This window comes from Ovis aries, chromosome 19 (genome assembly GCF_016772045.2).
Source record: "Ovis aries strain OAR_USU_Benz2616 breed Rambouillet chromosome 19, ARS-UI_Ramb_v3.0, whole genome shotgun sequence".
Lineage (NCBI taxonomy): Eukaryota > Metazoa > Chordata > Mammalia > Artiodactyla > Bovidae > Ovis > Ovis aries.
This window is the reverse complement of record NC_056072.1, coordinates 16,334,247-16,352,286: the sequence shown is the minus strand read 5'-3', so window position 1 is coordinate 16,352,286 and position 18,040 is coordinate 16,334,247. Positions and strand designations below refer to the sequence as shown.

The following is an 18,040-nucleotide window of genomic DNA, read 5'->3' as shown; positions in this document are numbered from 1 at the left end:
CCGCAGCCAGAGAGCTGGTTGCACTTTGATGCAGGAACCACGCACAGAGACGGGGGCGGGGGTGGGGCCGGGGTTTCAACTGAGGCGTTAGTAGGCTCACGTGTTCTGAGTCTGGGCGACCCTGACGCACACCGGATTTGCCCCTTTGTCCAGCACAGAACCTGGGCTAACCTCTAAGAAATGTGTCCTTCATCCAAACTGCTGCGGAAAGGTTTTTAAGCAGGGAAGGAATCTACTCAGTCTGGACTTTGTCATTTATACTGAGGGATTTGGAGGGCAGGAAATTTGGGCATCAATTACATCTTCATATCTGCTTGTAGGAAAGAATCAGTTTGCAGATCAGGATTCTGAGCCTCGGCAAATGTCCTGCTACCTGGGTTTCAGTTTACTGGCTGGAAAGGGCACGGAAGACTTTGAATTCAGGTCGATAGACCCCCTTTCCTCCTCTTTTTTCTGTTTTAAGATCCTGTCTCTCTCTCTCTCACCCTCATTCATTCCTCATTCTTTAATTTCTCTCAGATTTCTTCCTGCTAGTGGTATCAGGCCCTGTTCTGAAGAGGGTCACTGATGGTCACAAAACGGCCTCAGGGTAGATTCTGGGAAGACAAGGGTTCTCCTGGACTTCTGGACTCAGGGATACAGTGATATATTAAAGCTTTTGGAGGTGGTGTTTCTTCTAAAGAATTGTAGCACTTATCATATCAGCCGTGAATGCTCATTGTAAGGACTGATCCTGAAGCTGAAGCTCGAATCCTTTGGCCACCTGATGTGAAGAGCCCACTCATTGGAAAAGACCCTGATGCTGGGAAAGCTTGAAGGCAGGAGGGGGAGGAGACAACAGAGGACGAGATGGTTGCCTGGCATCACCGACTCAATGGACATGAGTTTGAGCAAGTTCTGGGAGTTGGTAATGGACAGGGAAACCTAGCATGCTGTAGTGCGGGGAGTTGCAAAGAGTTGGACATGATAGAGCAACTGAACTGAACTGATCATAGTCCAAGAAGCAAAGTGCAAACACAAGGTATTACAGTACACAGCTGATGTTTTCACAGAGACATTTTCACTATAGCTTTACTCTCCAAACTTTATTGTGCATTCCTATCAGTAAATTTAATGCCAATGACTGAAAAACAAGCCCTTTGTAACTCTAAAAGGTACTTAGAGAAGTATCAGACTTTTCTTCTTGTTATCACTGGTGGCTCAGATGGTAAAGCATCTGCCTGCAATGTGGGAGACCTGAGTTCAATCCCTGGGTCAGGAAGATCCCCTGGAAAAGGAAATGGCAAACCACTCCAGTATACTTGCTGTAAACTTCCATGGACGGAGGAGACTGGTAAGCTACAGTGCATGGGGTCGCAAAAAGTCGGACACGACTGAGCGACTTCACTTTCGCTTATACTCTTCCCAGACTCCGTCAGTTTCTGGGTAATAGAGGGAAGCCAGAAATGACAGGGAATTAGGACGACAGGGGAACAGGCTCAACACATTTCAGGTGAGCAGCCGTTGGGGACAACCTTGGTCCAGACACTAATAGAAAAGATAGAGAAAACAATACTTCTCCCACCTCCCGGGAGAGCCAGCCTGGCCCTCCAGAAAGCCTCTTCTGAGAAATTAGGAAACATCCACTCAGTAATGAAGTTCTACATGCTTACTCTGTAGATGCATCAGTGTATGGAACACTGGTGTTATTGGAGCACAGAGTAATCTGCTAGATCGTCTGAGGAAAGACTAGGCTTAACCGTGGCAAACCTCCAATAACAGATGGAGACATCGTGGAGGCCTCATATCTAGATAATTTACAAGCTCCTTGGAGTATCAGGGCTCGGCTCCTTTTTGGGTCTCCCCCTATTGTCCAACTAGCCGTAAGGAATTTTAGTATCCCCGTCCTCAAAAGTAGGCGACGTTATGGGTCTTCGTTGATGCACGAGGGCTTTCTCTAGTTGTAGTGGGAAGGCATTTCACTGTGGGAGGAACAGAAGGCAGGCGTCCAGTGGGTTAGGTGGGGGTGTGTGGCGACAAGCCTCTGGGCTGAGCTCAAGAGGCCTTCCAGCAGGGCACTGGGGCCCGGGAGAAGCCGAGAAGTTGGCCCTCCCAACTTCCTAGAGAGGCCTGGAGCGGCGATGCGCATGCGCGCTACGGAGCGGCGAAGAGCCGGGCTGGAAAGAGTGTGGAGTGTGGTGGGTCGAGCAGTCAGGGCACTGAGAGTTTTGCGGCCTCTGGAGCTGGTGAGCGGGGCGACAGTGGAGGCAGTGGGGGCTACTGTGCGGGTGCGGAGTTCCCCGGGGAGTGGCGGGTGAGGATCGGCCTGGAGGCTGCGCCCTGGCAAGGATCTGGCTTTGGAGATCAACCTGCCCAGGTTCTTCGCTGCTCCTGGCGTCCGGGGCGCGAATTTGAAGTAATGGTTTCTGAATTTTATCTCCTCTGCCAGTTATGCAAACAAAGCGTGTTCATCACAGATAACTAGGTGAGTCGGGTGACCCTAAGAAAAGGAAGAGTAATCACAATCCGTTAATTGAAGTCTTCCTGACTCTTTAAAATTTGTGCATGATTTCGCAAACTCTTACACGAGTATATATTTTTTATTAGAAAACAAGCACTATTAATTTTTTGGTATTATAGCAAAACAGTTGTAATAAATTTTCATGTATCATGGTAAATGTTGCCATTTTAACCATTTGAAGTGTATAATTCAGTGATATTAAGTACCTTCATACTGTTGCTTTCTGAAAATGATGTCTTCAATTTCTGGAATGCATTTAATATATTGGTTAAAATTGTTGCCAGCATTACGACGCCACTGAGTCACATATGTGCAGCTATAATTAAACATTTTGTTTGCAGTTTCCTATAGTAGATATTGCATGAAGCTGTAAATTAAGCAAGTGACATTTGTGCAGAAAAATACCAAAAGCTTCATTCGGGTGATTATGTCTGTTTTCAAAATAAAGAGAGGGTAGTATGTATAAAATGCAGTTTTTAAACACAAGTAACAGCACTAACCTAAAACCACTCTGTCTTCTGACTTACATAGACCTCAAAAATAAGAAAATGTTCTCCTTACTAAGTTAAGAGTAGTGGCAAGGAGAAGAACCGTGCTCTTTTTCAAATTGTTTGGACTTTTGTTACGAACTGGAGTTCTTGGTCTCCTTAATAAAAGTTGAAATTCAGTGAAGGCTTTACTGGAATTTATGTGGCAGCAGAAGGGAGTGAAAACAAGTTAACAGGTTCCTTTGTTTCCTATGGGGTGAGGGTGGTTCCTTACAGAGAATGAGGGTAGAAGTGCTTCCAGGGATCTGGCTGGAGGGATGACTTAGGTGGTCTATCCACCTTCTTGGTTGATGCTGTGTGCAGGGGTGCTTGGGCAATACTTTGCTTTTGCTTCCAGCTCCTCAGAAGTGGCAGTTGGGTTTTTGGTCTTTTTGTAGCTTATCGTTCATAATATGCCCCACATGCAAATGTGCGCAGTTATTTTTAGACCCTTGTAGTTTCTTTGTATTTCGTTGCTGGAGGAAACGTTCGTTCAGGTGCAAGCACTGCAACAAAGGGTCCCAAGTCCCAGCCTGCCTCAGTTCCAAACGAAAAACTCCTTAATGTTAGGTCTCTTATTTTGCAAGTAAGTAATTTGCTCAAGGATTTCAGGGAATTTCCCTTTGTTACACACATAAATATCTGTGTGCACATTCAGGAACTGACAAGTGAGACTGCTTTGACATCTGTTTCTTAATGCTGAAGAAAGGCAGACAGCTTTTGGTTCAAAAAGTTAGCCAAAAAGACTGTGGGACTGTTTTGAAGATAAATCTCTATGTGTACTTACAAGTAAGGGAAACTGATAAGGGAAACTGATAAAAACTGAAAAATGGTACCTGCCACAGTTCTGTGACTCCTGGTATCCAGGAATGTTAGTATGTGAGCATTCTGTGATGTCATGCTCCAGAGCAAAAATACAGATGTAATAGAATATAATTCATTACTTTATAATCTTCAGTGTTTTTAATATTGGAAACAATCTGAAAAAGGTCCCTCAAATGAGTCATTATGTGCTCTAGACTGATTTTTTTTTTTTTTTTTTTCGGGTCGCTGTGTGCAGCTAGCAAGATCGTAGTTCCTCAACCAGGGATCAAAACTGTGCCCTCAGGAGTGAAAGTGCCAAATCCTAACCACTGAACCACCAAGGAGTTCCCTAGATAGAATTTTGAGCTTATACTTTACCTTGCCTGATTTTAGGCCTTTTAGCCTTCTTCCTTGTTTTATTTTGCTACATAGCACCTGACACTGTCTTTATCTTATTGTCTGTCTTCTTATAAGCTACTTAAGTTAGTGCATTTTGTCTGCTTTATTCACTGCGGAGACCATGGTGTCTAAGAAGGTAGTAGGTGCTCAGTAATTATTTGTGTGGTGTGTGTGTGTATGTGCGCGCGCGCGTGCCCGCAGCTCAGTCGTGTTCTACTCTAGCCTGCCAGGCTCCTCTGTCCGTGAAATTTTCCAGGCAAGAGTAATGGAGTAGGTTGCTATTTCCTCCTCCAGGGGATCTTCCCAACCCAGGGATCACCCACATTTACTGCAGTGGTAGGTGGCTCTTTACCACTGTGCCACCTGGGTAGCCTCTATTCAATACCCTTATTGCCAAGTTAATCCTTAGTATATAGACATTACTATTTCTAGATAGAAGTAAACACAGTAACAACTCAAACCTCAGTTTGAAAACCTTTTTATTTAGAATAATTGTAGACTCACAAAGACTGTCAGAATTTTGTAGAGTTCCCTTGTATCTTTACCTGGTATACCTAAAGGCAATGTCATGCATAACCATAGGACAGTCATCAAACTTGAGACATTTCCAGTGGTCCAGTACTAGTAATTAAACTACTGATTTATCTAGAGCTCCTGATTGGCTAGCTAATGTTCTTTTCCTGTTTCAGAACCCAGTCTAGAATCCCTCATTCCATCTAATTGTCATGTCTCCTAGCTCCCTTTCAGTCTGTGACAGCTCCTCAGTTTTACTTGATTTTTACAATCTCGACACTTTTGAAGTATTTTATATTTGTAATTTTAGACTGGCCCTCTCGATTTGGTTTTGTCACATGTTCTCCTGCTTAGATTGAGGTTGACATCCATATGTCTTCTTACTGGTGATATTACTCTTGATCCAGTATTTCTGCCAAGGATTAATGATTGTAAAGTCACTGTCTTTACTTTGTAATTAGCAATTATTTTGAGGTAGACACTTTGAGACTTTGCATAGAAATATGCTTTTCCTACTAATTACCATTTCTTGGTGGACTCTTGCCTACAGCAGTTGTTATTGTGATGTTCTCCTAGGAGCTTTTCATTTCGTGTGTTTTTCTTCTACATTTATTAACTGGAATCCTTTGTGAGGAAGAGTTGTGCCTTCTCTCCCGCTTGTTCAGTTACTTAGTTATATCAGTTACATCAGTGTGTGATGTTGGGTGTTTATTTGGGGAGTATATTGAGCTGTGCTGTTATTTATTTTGTGGCATTAATTATTCTACCTTTAGCCGTTGGGCATCTTTCAAATTGGCTCCTGTTTCCCCTTACACGTTCCCATCCTTTTTTGTGTCTTTCCCTGATTTTTAGGCACCGCAAGATACTCGTCTTATATTTTCACCTCTCCAGCCCTGGAGTCAATAATTTCTGCAAGGATTCTTGGTTTCATTTTTTTGTAGAAGTGGTATTGAGAAATCAAATTTTGGGCACTAGATTGAGTTCATTTCTAAATCGGTATAAATAAAATTTTAACATTTTAATGTGTACTAGATGCAGTCTTGCTTTAGTTTCTAATTGTCTTAGAAACTAGTTTACATATTATCAGTGTATAAAATAAACCTTATGTACCCTCTCATTGGGGGCTTCCCTGCTGGCTCAGTTGGTAAAGAATCTGCCTGTAATGCAGGAGACCTGAGTTTGATCCTTGGGTTGGGAAGAGCCCCTGGAGAAGGGAATGGCAATCCATTCCAGTATTCTTGCCTGGAGAATGCCCATGGACAGAGGAACCTGGCAGGCTGCAGTCCATGGGATCGCAAAGAGTTGGACACGACTGAGCGACTAAACACAGCACACACCTTCTCACCAGCAGGAAAAACACAAGAATAAGAGACTACTTATTTAAGAGGATTTTAAAAGGAAGTCAGAATTACTTTGTATTAAAGCCAAATGACAGAAAGAAGAAAATATTCCTGAAAACTGCCCAGGGATTTCCCTGGTTCTTTTCCAGGCCATTTTCATTTAGGAATGAAACTGAGTGAAGGGATGAAGCTGGGGAGAAGAGGCCTGATCCATCTCAGGTTGCCCCCCAGTCTGGGGACTCCCATTTATGGTGTCATCTTAACAAGTTGATATTTTCTTCTGTCCTCAAAAGCTGAATGGGATCTGGGACGAACCCAGAGGCATTAGAATACCTGAATTTAATTGGGCAGTTTCAGCTCACTGGCCTCCATCTTTATTTACTGTGCTGTGAGGCTTTCATTCAGACTTTGAAAGGCCCAGGAGGTCATTAGCTTTTTTTTTTTTTTTAATGCTGCTTTAGTACATTGGCTTTACTGCATCAGAGCAAGTGGACCCAAGTTGGTTTGGTAGCAATGTCTGTTTTCTTTCTGTCTGTCTGGTACACAGGCCCCTTTCTTTTGATTATAATACCTCAGCTTGGGGAGAACTACTGTCTCTACTCTCAGTCCATGTGCTCCTGAGGTTTTGATGCATTCAGTTCCCCTTCCAGGATATTCTAGTGGCAGATACTCAGATGTGACCCATCAGAGCATTTTATCACCTCTTCACAGTGATTGGTTCACAAAGAGATGTGTTAGCCAGGCCAGGCTTAACTCTGGGACTTTGATAAATAGAAATTTAAAGAAAGCTCTTTCTCAAAGTCTTAATCTGGTTGGGCTGCTGTAACAGAATGCCATAGACTGGATGCCTTATGAACAACAGAAATTTATTTCTCATAGTTCTAGAGACTGTAAAGTCCACTGTCAAGGTGCTGGCAGATTAGGTGTCTGGGGAGAACCTGCTTCCTGGTTCATAGATGGCCTTCTTGCTTTGTCCTCTCGTGGCAGAAGCAGTCATTAGCTTTTATCCATGTTCATGGTTTCAGAGGCTGGGCTCAAAGGACTGTGTTCTTTTGCCATATCCGCAGGCAGTTGCCGGCGTTCTTCTGCTGGTCTTTGGCATTATCTCTTTCAAATACTTCACTGACCTCCTTGGACATTTCTGTAGCAGCTGCTTCACAGTAGGTCAGCTCGGAGGCTTACGTTTGGTGCTTGTTACACTAAGATATGTCAGTGCTTTATATTTCCTGCTGGTACATTTCTTCACAATACTTCTCTCTGGTCTCCAGTTCATTGTCCTGAGTCTTACTCCTGGATTTCTCTTCACCTGAACATCTTTCTCTTCCCCAGTCTGTTGTGCAAATTTATCTGGTGAAGGCCCTGCCTTTTTCTTTCACAGCAAAGCTTCATTTCTCTGCCAAAACTTCAACTTCCTCATCATGCGCGATCCTCAAGTAGTTCTTCACTTGACTCTCCATGACCCTGTGACAGCACTGCAGTTTCTTTTATCTGGGTGGTGACAAGCATTCCCATGTGAGCCTTCTTCCCATTTCAGCTGACAGTCCTCCCAGCACTCACTGAGTCCCGGAGACATTGACTAGGTATTGATTTGTAGCAAATGTAGGAGATGATGGTCTCTGTTTTAATCATGGATGAGGATACTGATTTTTTAAAAATGTGCTTAAAAGTGGTGGAAGTTGGAGGGTTCCATGCTCTCAGGGGAAGCTAGCTGTCATGTATGATTTGATACACAGAGCAGTGGGGCTAATTTGCAACAGGTGCCAAAGCCTACTGTCCATATAATTATTATATGTGGATTGAGGTAAAGGTGTAACCTCATTTTTCGAATGTGTATATCCAGTTGTTCCAGCACCATTTGTTGAAAAGTATCTTCTTTCCCCTTTGAGTGGTTTTGGGACTTCAATAAAAAATAAGTTGACGGGGATTTTGCTGGTGGTCCAGTGTCTGGGACTCGATGCCCCCAATATAGGGGGCCCGGGTTTGATCCCTAGTCAGGGAAGTGGATCCTACATGCTGCAACTAAGACCCAGTGCAGCCAAATAAAATACATATATAAATTTAAAATATATTTAAAAAATAAGTTGACCTTAGGAGACTACCCTAGTGGTCTAGTGGTTAAGACTCTGTCCTTCCAATGCAGAGGACACAGGTTCAATCCCTGTTGGGGAACTAAGATCCTACATGCTATGCAGTACAGCCAGAAAAAAAAAAAAAAAAATTAACTGTAGATGTTTACTTCTGGACCCTTACCTATGTCACTGATCTAGGTGTGTATCACACAGTCCTGGTCAGTGCTGTTTTGTCAAACAAGTTTTGAAATTGTGAAGTGTGAGTTCTTCAACTTAATTTTATTTTTTCAAGGGTTTTTTTTTTTTCCCCCATTGTGCTGGAATCCTTGAATTTCCAGTGAATTTTCCAGATGGTCAGGCCCCAGGTGAGCTTCCTGGGTTCCAAGTCTATGGCCCAGGAATAGCATGACCTCACCTCCAGGGCTCTGGCCCATTCAGAGTCTGCTCCTGTGACTTCTCTTCCTAACTGCTTCCCCTGGACTTGGTCCTGTCCACTGAGTTCATGGACTGTTATCTTACCCTGAACGTGTCCTTTTATTACTGTGTCCTCCCAGCTTCTTTCTGTCCCACCACCCCTTTGGCCCCAGGGTCTCAACCCTGTCTTGGTACCCTTGTTGACTCTGCCCCTCAGGCTGCGAATGTCCCTGAGCAGTAGAAGCTTGTCATTCCAGGAGGCTGCAGAGTTGGAGTTTCTGTCTGTGAACTATACTCTGAAGAAGTGGAAAGGTACAGCACTCAGCCAGAGAGCCCTGTACTGGAACATCATGCTGGAAAATTGCTGCAGCCTGGCCCCATTGGGTAATGACTCTGCTCCCGAATAACTTAGAGTCTAGCTTCTTTACATTTTCTTTGCTATGTTCTTATTCTTTTAATTATGAAAATATAAAGAGAATGGAGAAAATAGTATAATGAATCTCTCTATATCATCACTCACTTTGATAGTTATTAACATTCTCTGTGACTTCCCTGATGGCTCAGACGGTTCTCTGTACTTCCTTATTAATTGAAGTGAGCTGGTTTAGTTGAGTTTGTAGTTGGAAGGGATAGAGAGCCATTCAATTACTGTAAGTCACGAGCTAAGTTACTTAGAATAAGACTGAAGGGTTAGACTCACCAGCCAGACCAGGCTTTGGGAAACAAAGCTTTGTGAGGACTTGGGAGCCTCAGCAGCAGAAAAGTGACAGTGAAAGTTGCTCAGTCGTGTCCAACTCTTTGTGACCCCATGGACTATACAGTCCATGGAATTCTCTAGGCCAGAATGCTGGAGTGGGTAGCCTTTCCCTGCGCCAAGGAATCTTTCCAACCCAGCAGCAGAAGTAAAAGGATTTTTACGGCAGTGTTGTAAGACAGCCGTGTCCTGTGTATCTGTTTTTCTATTCTCACTGATGGCCATTCTCTTTACTCTGAATCTTTTGTCCCCCTCCAAGCTCTTTCTTCATTAGACTTCCTATTTCCTCATATGTTCTGTTTCCTGGGGTTCCTGATGGATTTCTTCTCTCCATGCATCATTTCAACTTGAGCTACTACTTGTAATTTCCTTCATTTTGTCCTACATTCAGTTCAGAATTTATGTAGAAAGGGACTCCATTGGTGGTTCAGCCATTAAATATCATATTTCTTTGGGCAGAACTTTGTTCCAGGTTACCCAGAGCTGATGACTACTTTATAAGCTGCACTTGGGTCTGGTGCTTGGCCCTGGTCCAGTCACCTAGTCTTGGTCCTTGTCCATCCTGGGATGATTTGGGTTGCTTTGCACAAAACATGGTTTTCTCAGCTTCCCCTTCAGAAAGACTAGGGCAGGGCTGCTTCCTGAAAGGGGCTGTTGTCAGAGGAGGTTCTGGGGTTGACTGGTCTAGGACAGTAACCTACTCTGGAGAGGGTGGGCTTAGAATTAAAGGACCAGATACCTTTCATTTTCCATATGCTGAGATGGTATGATAGCTTGTAGCCTGGTTAAGATGTGATTGAAAGGAACCAATATTTTTGTGTTTACCTATGACCATGAATGCTCTGCCTTTCCCAGCTTTTATATTAAATTCCAGAATTCAAAAGCAAATACTCAGCTGTTCAGTCTCATTATGATTCCAGGTTATCAAGCTACAAAACATGTACTTTGATTTATATTTCAAATTATTGCCTTTGTTAAGTTTCATAGGAGTACCTACTGGCACCTCCTAGCCCAGTGCTCCGGAGACTAGGACGTCACCAATTTTAGAGCTCTACTCTCTCCTTGTGGCTCAGAGGTTAAAGTGTCTACCTGGAATGTGGGAGACCCTGGTTCAATCCCTGGGTCAGGAAGATCCCCTGGAGAAGGAAATGGCAACCCATTCCAGTACTCTTGCCAGGAGAATCCCTTGGAGGGAGGAGCTTGGTAGGCTACAGTCCATGGGATCACAAAGAGTCGGACATGACTGAGCCACTTCACTTTCACTTTCACTCTCTCCTTCAGTACATTTTCCCAGCCTTTTTGAACCCATAGCTTCTCCAAATATTGTTACTATTCTTTCATACCAGAATCACTCCTTTTTGTGCACTTTTTCCTGATCGTGCCCTCGTAACACATATTCCCTTTAACTCTCATGTTTGCCTACATGTTTTTCATATTTAGTTTAAAGTATTTACCACCACTCTCCTCGACATCTTTGCTGTGAACTGTGGAGCCGTACAGTGTCATGGTTGGAGTGGACCCGAGAGATAATAATTTTACTAAGGAGACCCACATCTAAGTGACTTCCAGGAGATCACACTGTTCTTTACAGTCTGGTCTCTTGCCTTTCAGTTGGTCTGCTCACCTGGCTGTGCTGGCTCCACATCCCTCTGTCCTGATAGCTTTGCTTTTTCCCTCCTGTTCTCAGTGTGTCTCCTTATTCCGTACCCTCAATGTGAATTTTTTTTTAAGCTACATAGACTCCTGACAGTTCATTTCCTCAACAGGACAAGAAGTGAGTGACAATTGTTTTCTTCTGTCTTTTGGCAGCAGGTGAAAACAGGATGGCAAGTTCACAGTTGTCTCCGAAGCAGGACATTTCTGAAGAGTCAAAGTCAGCTGACAGGACCTCAGGCATACTTTGTAGACTGATTCTTGGAGGACCAGAAGCTGGGACTGCCTGTGAAGAAGCTTTAGAAAAACTAAAAGTTCAACCCTCAGATGAAGAAGGAACCAGACTAGAAAGTGATTTCTTAGAGATAACACAGGAGGATAAAGAGAAATCCACAAAGGATCGATGTGATGAGTATAAGAAACTTGGGGGACATCCAGATCTGTCCTCCGGTCTCTCAAAACATCAGGGAGTTCTGAAGGGACAGAAATTATATCAGTGTGATGAATGTGGTAAAGTTTTTAATTGGAGTTCACACCTCATTGGGCATCAGAGAATCCACACTGGAGAAAAACCATATGAGTGTACTGAGTGTGGCAAGACCTTTAGGCAGACCTCTCAGCTCATTGTCCACCTCAGAATCCATACAGGGGAAAAACCTTATGAATGCAGTGATTGCGGAAAGACCTATCGCCACAGCTCCCATCTCATTCAACACCAGAGACTTCATACTGGGGAGAAACCATATAAATGTAATGAATGTGGAAAAGCTTTCAATGAAAGTTCCAAACTCTTTGACCACCAGAGAACTCATACTGGGGAAAAACCATATGGATGCAATGAGTGTGGAGCACTCTTTAGTCGGAATAAAAGCCTTATCCGCCATCAGGTACTTCACACTGGTAAGAAACCTTACAAGTGTGAGGAGTGTGGGAAAGCTTTCTGTTCTAACAGAAATCTTATTGACCATCAGAGAATCCACACTGGGGAGAAGCCTTATGAGTGTAATGAATGTGGCAAGGCCTTCAGTCGGAGTAAATGTCTTACTCGACATCAGAGTCTCCATACCGGGAAAAAACCATACAAGTGTAGCAAATGTGTGAAAGCCTTCAGTCAGATTTCTCAACTTGCTGACCATGAGCGAATTCATACTGGAGAAAAACCTTTTGAATGTAATGTGTGTGGTAAGGCATTCAGTCTGAGTAAATGTCTCACTCGACATCAGCGACTTCACACCGGTGAAAAGCCCTATAAATGCAATGATTGTGGAAAATCCTTCAATCAAAACTCGTACCTCATTATTCATCAGCGAATTCACACTGGTGAGAAACCTTATGAATGTAATGAGTGTGGAAAGGTCTTCACTCATAATTCTAGCCTTATGGTACATCAGAGAACCCATACTGGGGAGAAGCCCTATAAATGCAAAGATTGTGAGAAAGCCTTTCGTGATAGCTCACAACTCACCGTGCACCAAAGAGTTCATACTGGAGAGAAGCCCTATGAATGTATCGAGTGTGGGAAAGCCTTCAGTCAGCGTTCTACTTTCAATCACCACCAGCGAACTCACGCTGGAGAGAAGCACTCAGGTCTGGCTCGGTCTGCTTCTTAAGACATGATTCTCTAAGACAGCAAGAAACTTTAGGTTAAAGTTTCTATATAATTATGTTCATCTTGATCTCTACTTGGAACCACCTGTTCCATGTATACCATCCCAGGACTTCCCTGGTGGTCCAGTGGTTAAGGCTCTGAGCTCCCAAAATGGGGGGCATGAGTTTTGATTCCTGGTTTGGGAATGAAGATTCCACATGCCACACAGTGTGGCTACCATAAAGAAAAAAAATTAGAAAAAAAAAAATATAGACCATCTCCAAATGCTCGCTGCTGGTCACAAAGGTGGAAGAGTTAGAGTAACAGTGGAATCTTCCTCCTCCTTTTGGGGAAATAAGGACTACATGTTTCACGTGCTTATAGGTTTCCTTTTCCTTTTTCTTTTTTTGGCTGCATCAGGCAGCTTGCAGGATCTTGGTTCCCCAACCAGGGATAGAACCTGTGCCCTCAGAAATGAAGGCACAAAGTCCTGGACTGTTTGAACCACTGGATCTCCTCCATTTTACCGTTTATATAAAGTCATCCTCTAAGACTAAGTCATTCTTCCTACCTCTTGAGTATGGCCCTTTTAAAGCTTGGTTTAATTTAGACCCTCACCACTTGTGGTCTCTAGGAAGAAAAGCTTTTCTTCCTGTTTGCCAGTCTGTGTCCTTTGAACCTTTAAGATCCCGGACTTTATTTTTTTTAAGTGTTTTACTTTGGAAACTCCCAGGTTCCAGGGGAGACCCCATATGAACACACGGGTCCAGCTCTCAACTCTGATTTGAATGTGGCTGGTCATATCTTAAGAAACTCTTGTCTGTTGAATGTTTTAATTTGTTATCTTCTGGTTCTGCTCATACCCTACCACACTGAGTCTCTGAGGGGACAGGTCCAGCACTGCTCATAACTGTGAGCTGACCACCAGCAGCCCCAGTAAGTTCTCAATAGAAATGAATGTCCTCACTTCCTAGGAAAGCACTCAGGCTCTTGGTTGGAGGAAAAGGAGCTACATTTGAACACTACACCTCAATTTCTATTGGCTATTGCTAGTATTTTAAAAGTTAACTGATTTAAAAACATTTTTACCTGGATCCAGTTACCTCATTTAATTAATTTGGGTTTGAAGAATTATTTAGTTTCATTTCCTAGCTTTTCTAGGTATACAATAAAACAGTAACGGTTAGTGTTCTCTTAATTTCCAATCTGTATGCCACTTACGTTGAATAGCATGAATATTTAAAAAAAAATAAGTTGAACACTGAATAACAGGCATATTCCATGTCTTGTTCCTAATTTCCAGAAAGGTTTTTCAGCATGTCACAGTTGTATATGTGGTTCACCCTCATTCTTTCTGATAAATACTGTGTTAAGGAAGTTTTCTTCTATTCCTATTTTTAGAAGGAGCAATATGTTACAGTGGTAAAGAGCACAGATTTTGTGCCTGGAAACCTAGGTTCAAATCCTGCCTCCATCACTTTCCTTAGATGTGTAATCTTGCATAAGCTACTGGACCACCAGGGAAGTCCCTTTTAATAAGAACATAAACTCTATCATGAGTGCCCTTCCTTTTGTCTTCCATGTGTAAAATGGAGCTACCTCATAGGGCCTTGAGGATAAAATTCATTTATAAGTGTAAGGCACTCGAAACAGTACTTGACATGTAGTGTACACATACTGTAGGAAGTTATCATACTTAAGTTTTCATTAGGAATGGATGCCAAGTTCTATCAAAAACTTTAAAAATCTCTTGGTAAAATTTCATTATCCTTTACTCTTTTTGTATCAATTTTGCTGGCGGGTTTCCAAATAATTGAAGTTTTCTTGTGTTCCTGGAATAAAATCTCTTTTCTCATGGTGATTGTATCTTATTTTTGAAGTACAGAACTGAATTCAATTTGCTAAGCAAAATTAATTTGGGAGTTTGTTTCCCTTTTGTTACCTGAAAGAGTTTGCATAATAAGGGAGATATTCTTTGAAGAGTAAAGATAACTGGGCCTGATCCCTTTTGGGGAAGAAGGGGATTGGGAGGGACATATCTTTAGCAGCTGTCTTAGTTGGACTTGCTGTAACAAAATGCCATAGAGTGGTGGCTTAACAAACATTTATTCCTCAGAGGCTGGGAAATCCAAGATCAAGTTGCCAGCATGGTCAGGTTCTGGTACGAATCCTTTGAGTCCTGGCTGCAGCCAGCTGCTTCCTTGCTATATCCTTGTATTGCAGAGAAAGAGAGCAGCTGTCTCTTCCTCCTTTTTCTTTTCCAGTATTTGTTTTTATTTATTTGGCTTCACCAGATCTTAGTTGCGGCATTTGGGATCTTTGATCTTTGTTGTAGTGTGCAGGATCTTTAGTTGCAGCGTGTGGGATATAGTTCCCTGACCCAGTATGGAACCCAGGCCCACTGCATTGGGATCATAGAGTCTTAGCCACTGGACATCAGTGAAGTCCCTTCCTCTTCTAATAAGAACATTAAGTCCATCATGAGTGCCCTACCCACATAAACTAATCTATTTTGAGTTACTTCCCCAAAGCCCAACTCTACATAGGATCACCCTTAGGTGGATTATGGTGATTAGGGCTTTAACACATGAATTTCAAAAACACAGACATTCAGTCCATACATTCTGCCTCTGGCTTCCTGAAATTCAGGTCCTTTTCATTTACAAAATAATTCCATCCTAGCAGCCCCAAAGTCTTAATTCGCTTTAGATTTAAAGTCTGAAGTCCAAAGTCTCATCTAAACATTATCTAAGTCAGATATAGGTCAAATTCAAGCTGAGGCGATTCCTCTTCAGCTATGAACCCGTAAAATCAGACAGGTTATATGCTTCCCAAATACAGTTTTGCGTGTTTATAGGGTATAGACATTGGATGTCGAGAAAAACCCACAGTTCTTCCCTCCTGTGTTTCTCTCCTGTGTCTTTTTTTTTTTTTTTAAACCCCAAGAACGGGTCTTTTTTTTCTATTAAACTTTTTTTTAAATGGAGATCATTTTTTTTTAAGTCTTTATTGAATTTGTTAAAATACTACTTCAGTTTTATGTCTGGTTTTTTGGTCGTGAGGCATGTGGGATCTTAGTTCCCCTACCAGGGGTCGAACCTGTACCCACTGCATTGAAAAGCAAAGTCTTAACCACTGGGCCACTGGGGAAGTCCCTCTCCTGGGTCTTCTTTACTATTCACACAGAACATTTCCCTTCTGACATTTGGGGTCACCAAATGTGGGTAATTTCCCCACACTAATTCTCTGCAAAACCAGCTGAGTGACCCACAATTTAGCTCAGTTCTGACACTCTGGAGACAGTGTCAAACTGCACAGGTTAAGCGATTGGTCTCACAAGATACACACCAACTTTAGATACTAGTTCCAAGCCCAGGTTATCACCTGCCCTATTGACTAACCAGCTGTAGATCAGAGGTTCCAACAACCCCCTTTTGGGTTTAATTTGCTAGAGTGGTTCACAGAACTCAGGAAAACAGTTTACTTACATTTTCTTTTTTTTTAATAAAAGGTTATGAGGATGGATACATAGAGTAAGATCTCAGAGGGTCCCGAGCACAAGAACTGCTGTCTGTGGAGTTAGGATGTGTCACGCTCTGAGGAGCTCTCTGAACCTGATATTATTGTTTTTTTATGGAGGCTTCATCATGCAGGCATCTCCATTATCAAGAGAATGGGGTGGGGGTAGGGGAGCTGAAAATCTCAAGCTTTAACCATGGTTTTGTCTTTCCCCTGACCAGCCCTTATCCAGGAGCCTACGCAGAGTTGCTTTATTAGAATGAAAGATGAGACTTCCTTGGTGGTCCAATGGTTAAGACTCTGCTCCCAGTGGAGGAGGCATGGGTCAGATTCCGCCCCCCCCAAAAAATAATAAAGCAATATTCCTATCACTTAGTAAATTACAAAGATTTCAGGAACCCTGTGTCAGGAACCAGGGTCAAAGACCAAATATTAGAACCAAAGGTGCTCCTGGTGCTCTTACCACTTCGAAAATTACAAGGACTTAAGGGGCTCTGTGCTAGGAACTAGGGGCAGACACCAATGTGTATTATCTCACATTTCAATTCCCAAAAGGAGAAATCCAAAGGGAAAGAAAATGTGCTTGGTCCTGAGCAAGTTCAAAACTTAGTTAAGTGAGATCTTAAGGCTCAAGAATAATTCTGGCTCAGTTCTCTGCTCTCCAGGATTAGGGGTGATAGTCCCACCTTCTGGATACACCAGCTTATCAGAGCTCTAGGGGAGTCTTGCTCCCAAACCTCTAAGTGGCTCTGCCCCCATGGGTTCTGTGGGAGTTGTCTGGTCTGTCTGAAACTGAAGTGGTGACCCTGATCTCAATCATTTTAGGGGTTATTCTTCCTTTGTCTTGAAGAAGGAGCACACTTTCACACTCTGTCTTCATTTCTCATTTTACAACTTCAGATGCAGTCATACCGGAGGTTAGGACTTCAACCTGTTAATTTAGGGGGGACACAATTCAGTCCTAGCAATACCTCATTCCTCTGCAATATGCCACCAGTGGTAGGCCTCAATCTGCAACAACCCAGTTATCCTCAGAATTACTTGTTCAAAAAAATATTTCGAGAGCTCAATAGTTCTGTCGTGCAGGCTTAGTAGATGCAGAGTGTGAGCTTAGTTGCCCCTCAGCATGTGGGATCCTAGTTCTCTGACCAGAACTTGTGTCCCCTGCACATAAGGGGACAGGACGACTCCCAACCACTGGACCAGCAGGGAAGTCCCTCTCAAGAATTACTTTTCATCCACTGTGTTGACATCCTCGTTACTGATCTGACCAACAAGCTGGCCTTAACCAGTCTCTACATGAGGTCATAGATCTTATGACACGCAAGAAGGCTTGACAATCCTGATGAGATGCAAGACCTGCTCAAAAATGCCATTTCTATGAGCCACCTGCGCAAGTCATTGGAGGAGTATCCCTGATAAAGTCAACCAAAAGCTGCTGTCCTTGGCAGCTTCCACCAACAAGAAAGAAGCTAACTGTTAGGCCTGTTTAGCTATCAGAACCAACAGATACCAAATGTCCTTTATGTCAAGGTTACCTGCAAGACAGCCATCTATGAATGGGGCTCCTAAAAACAGCAGACTCTAGAGGTTGTGCTAGATATGTTGGGATGGGCCCTGTCATTGGGACCAATGATGCTTGCCAGCTCTGGAGCTATGTATCATAGAGACTTGCCGTGATAATTGGAGCCTACAGCAACAAGAGACTGCTATTTGAATACATAGGCCCCTTGAGTTTGGGACATGTGAATATCAAAGGCAGCTGCCAGAAACACCCTCTTCAAATGGCAACTCCTAGTTGGCTTTTGGCCCAAATGAAAACAGAGCTCCTGACTACCAAAGCCCTGTATGTGACCTTAAGACCCGAGTTGCCCATCCTCATATGAGTACTCACTTATCTTACTAATAAAATAGGACAGGCTTAACAAAGTGCTATTGTTAATATTACATCCAATATCAA

General features: G+C 42.9%; 1 protein-coding gene across 8 annotated transcripts; it reads left to right on the top strand.

Annotated features, from left to right (window-relative positions):
• Positions 1-8: 8 nt before the first annotated feature.
• On the top strand, positions 9-18,009 carry LOC101119762 (zinc finger protein with KRAB and SCAN domains 7). 8 transcript variants are annotated; one of them, XM_042236539.2, is made up of 4 exons: positions 2,154-2,225; positions 2,429-2,464; positions 8,784-8,950; positions 11,130-18,009. In XM_042236539.2, the coding sequence occupies exons 3-4, from the start codon at positions 8,791-8,793 to the stop codon at positions 12,581-12,583; spliced, it is 1,614 nt and encodes a 537-aa protein (XP_042092473.1). In that variant the 5' UTR covers positions 2,154-2,225; positions 2,429-2,464; positions 8,784-8,790; the 3' UTR covers positions 12,584-18,009. The 8 variants fall into 8 exon arrangements, with proteins under 8 accessions (XP_060258125.1, XP_042092471.1, XP_027813878.2 ...); XM_060402142.1 differs by lacking the exons at positions 2,154-2,225; positions 2,429-2,464 and adding an exon at positions 9-1,333; XM_042236537.2 differs by lacking the exon at positions 2,429-2,464 and having other exon boundaries at positions 2,102-2,225; positions 8,824-8,950; positions 11,133-18,009.
• Positions 18,010-18,040: the final 31 nt, after the last annotated feature.

Coding starts and splice junctions, on each gene's coding strand:
- LOC101119762 (XM_027958077.3), top strand. CDS start 2,121: ATGCGCATGCGCGCTACGGAGCGGCGAAGAGCCGGGCTGGAAAGAGTG. Junction 2,226..8,823: donor TTTTGCGGCCTCTGGAGCTG/GTGAGCGGGGCG, acceptor TTGTCATTCCAG/GAGGCTGCAGAGTTGGAGTT. Junction 8,951..11,129: donor CTGCAGCCTGGCCCCATTGG/GTAATGACTCTG, acceptor GTCTTTTGGCAG/CAGGTGAAAACAGGATGGCA.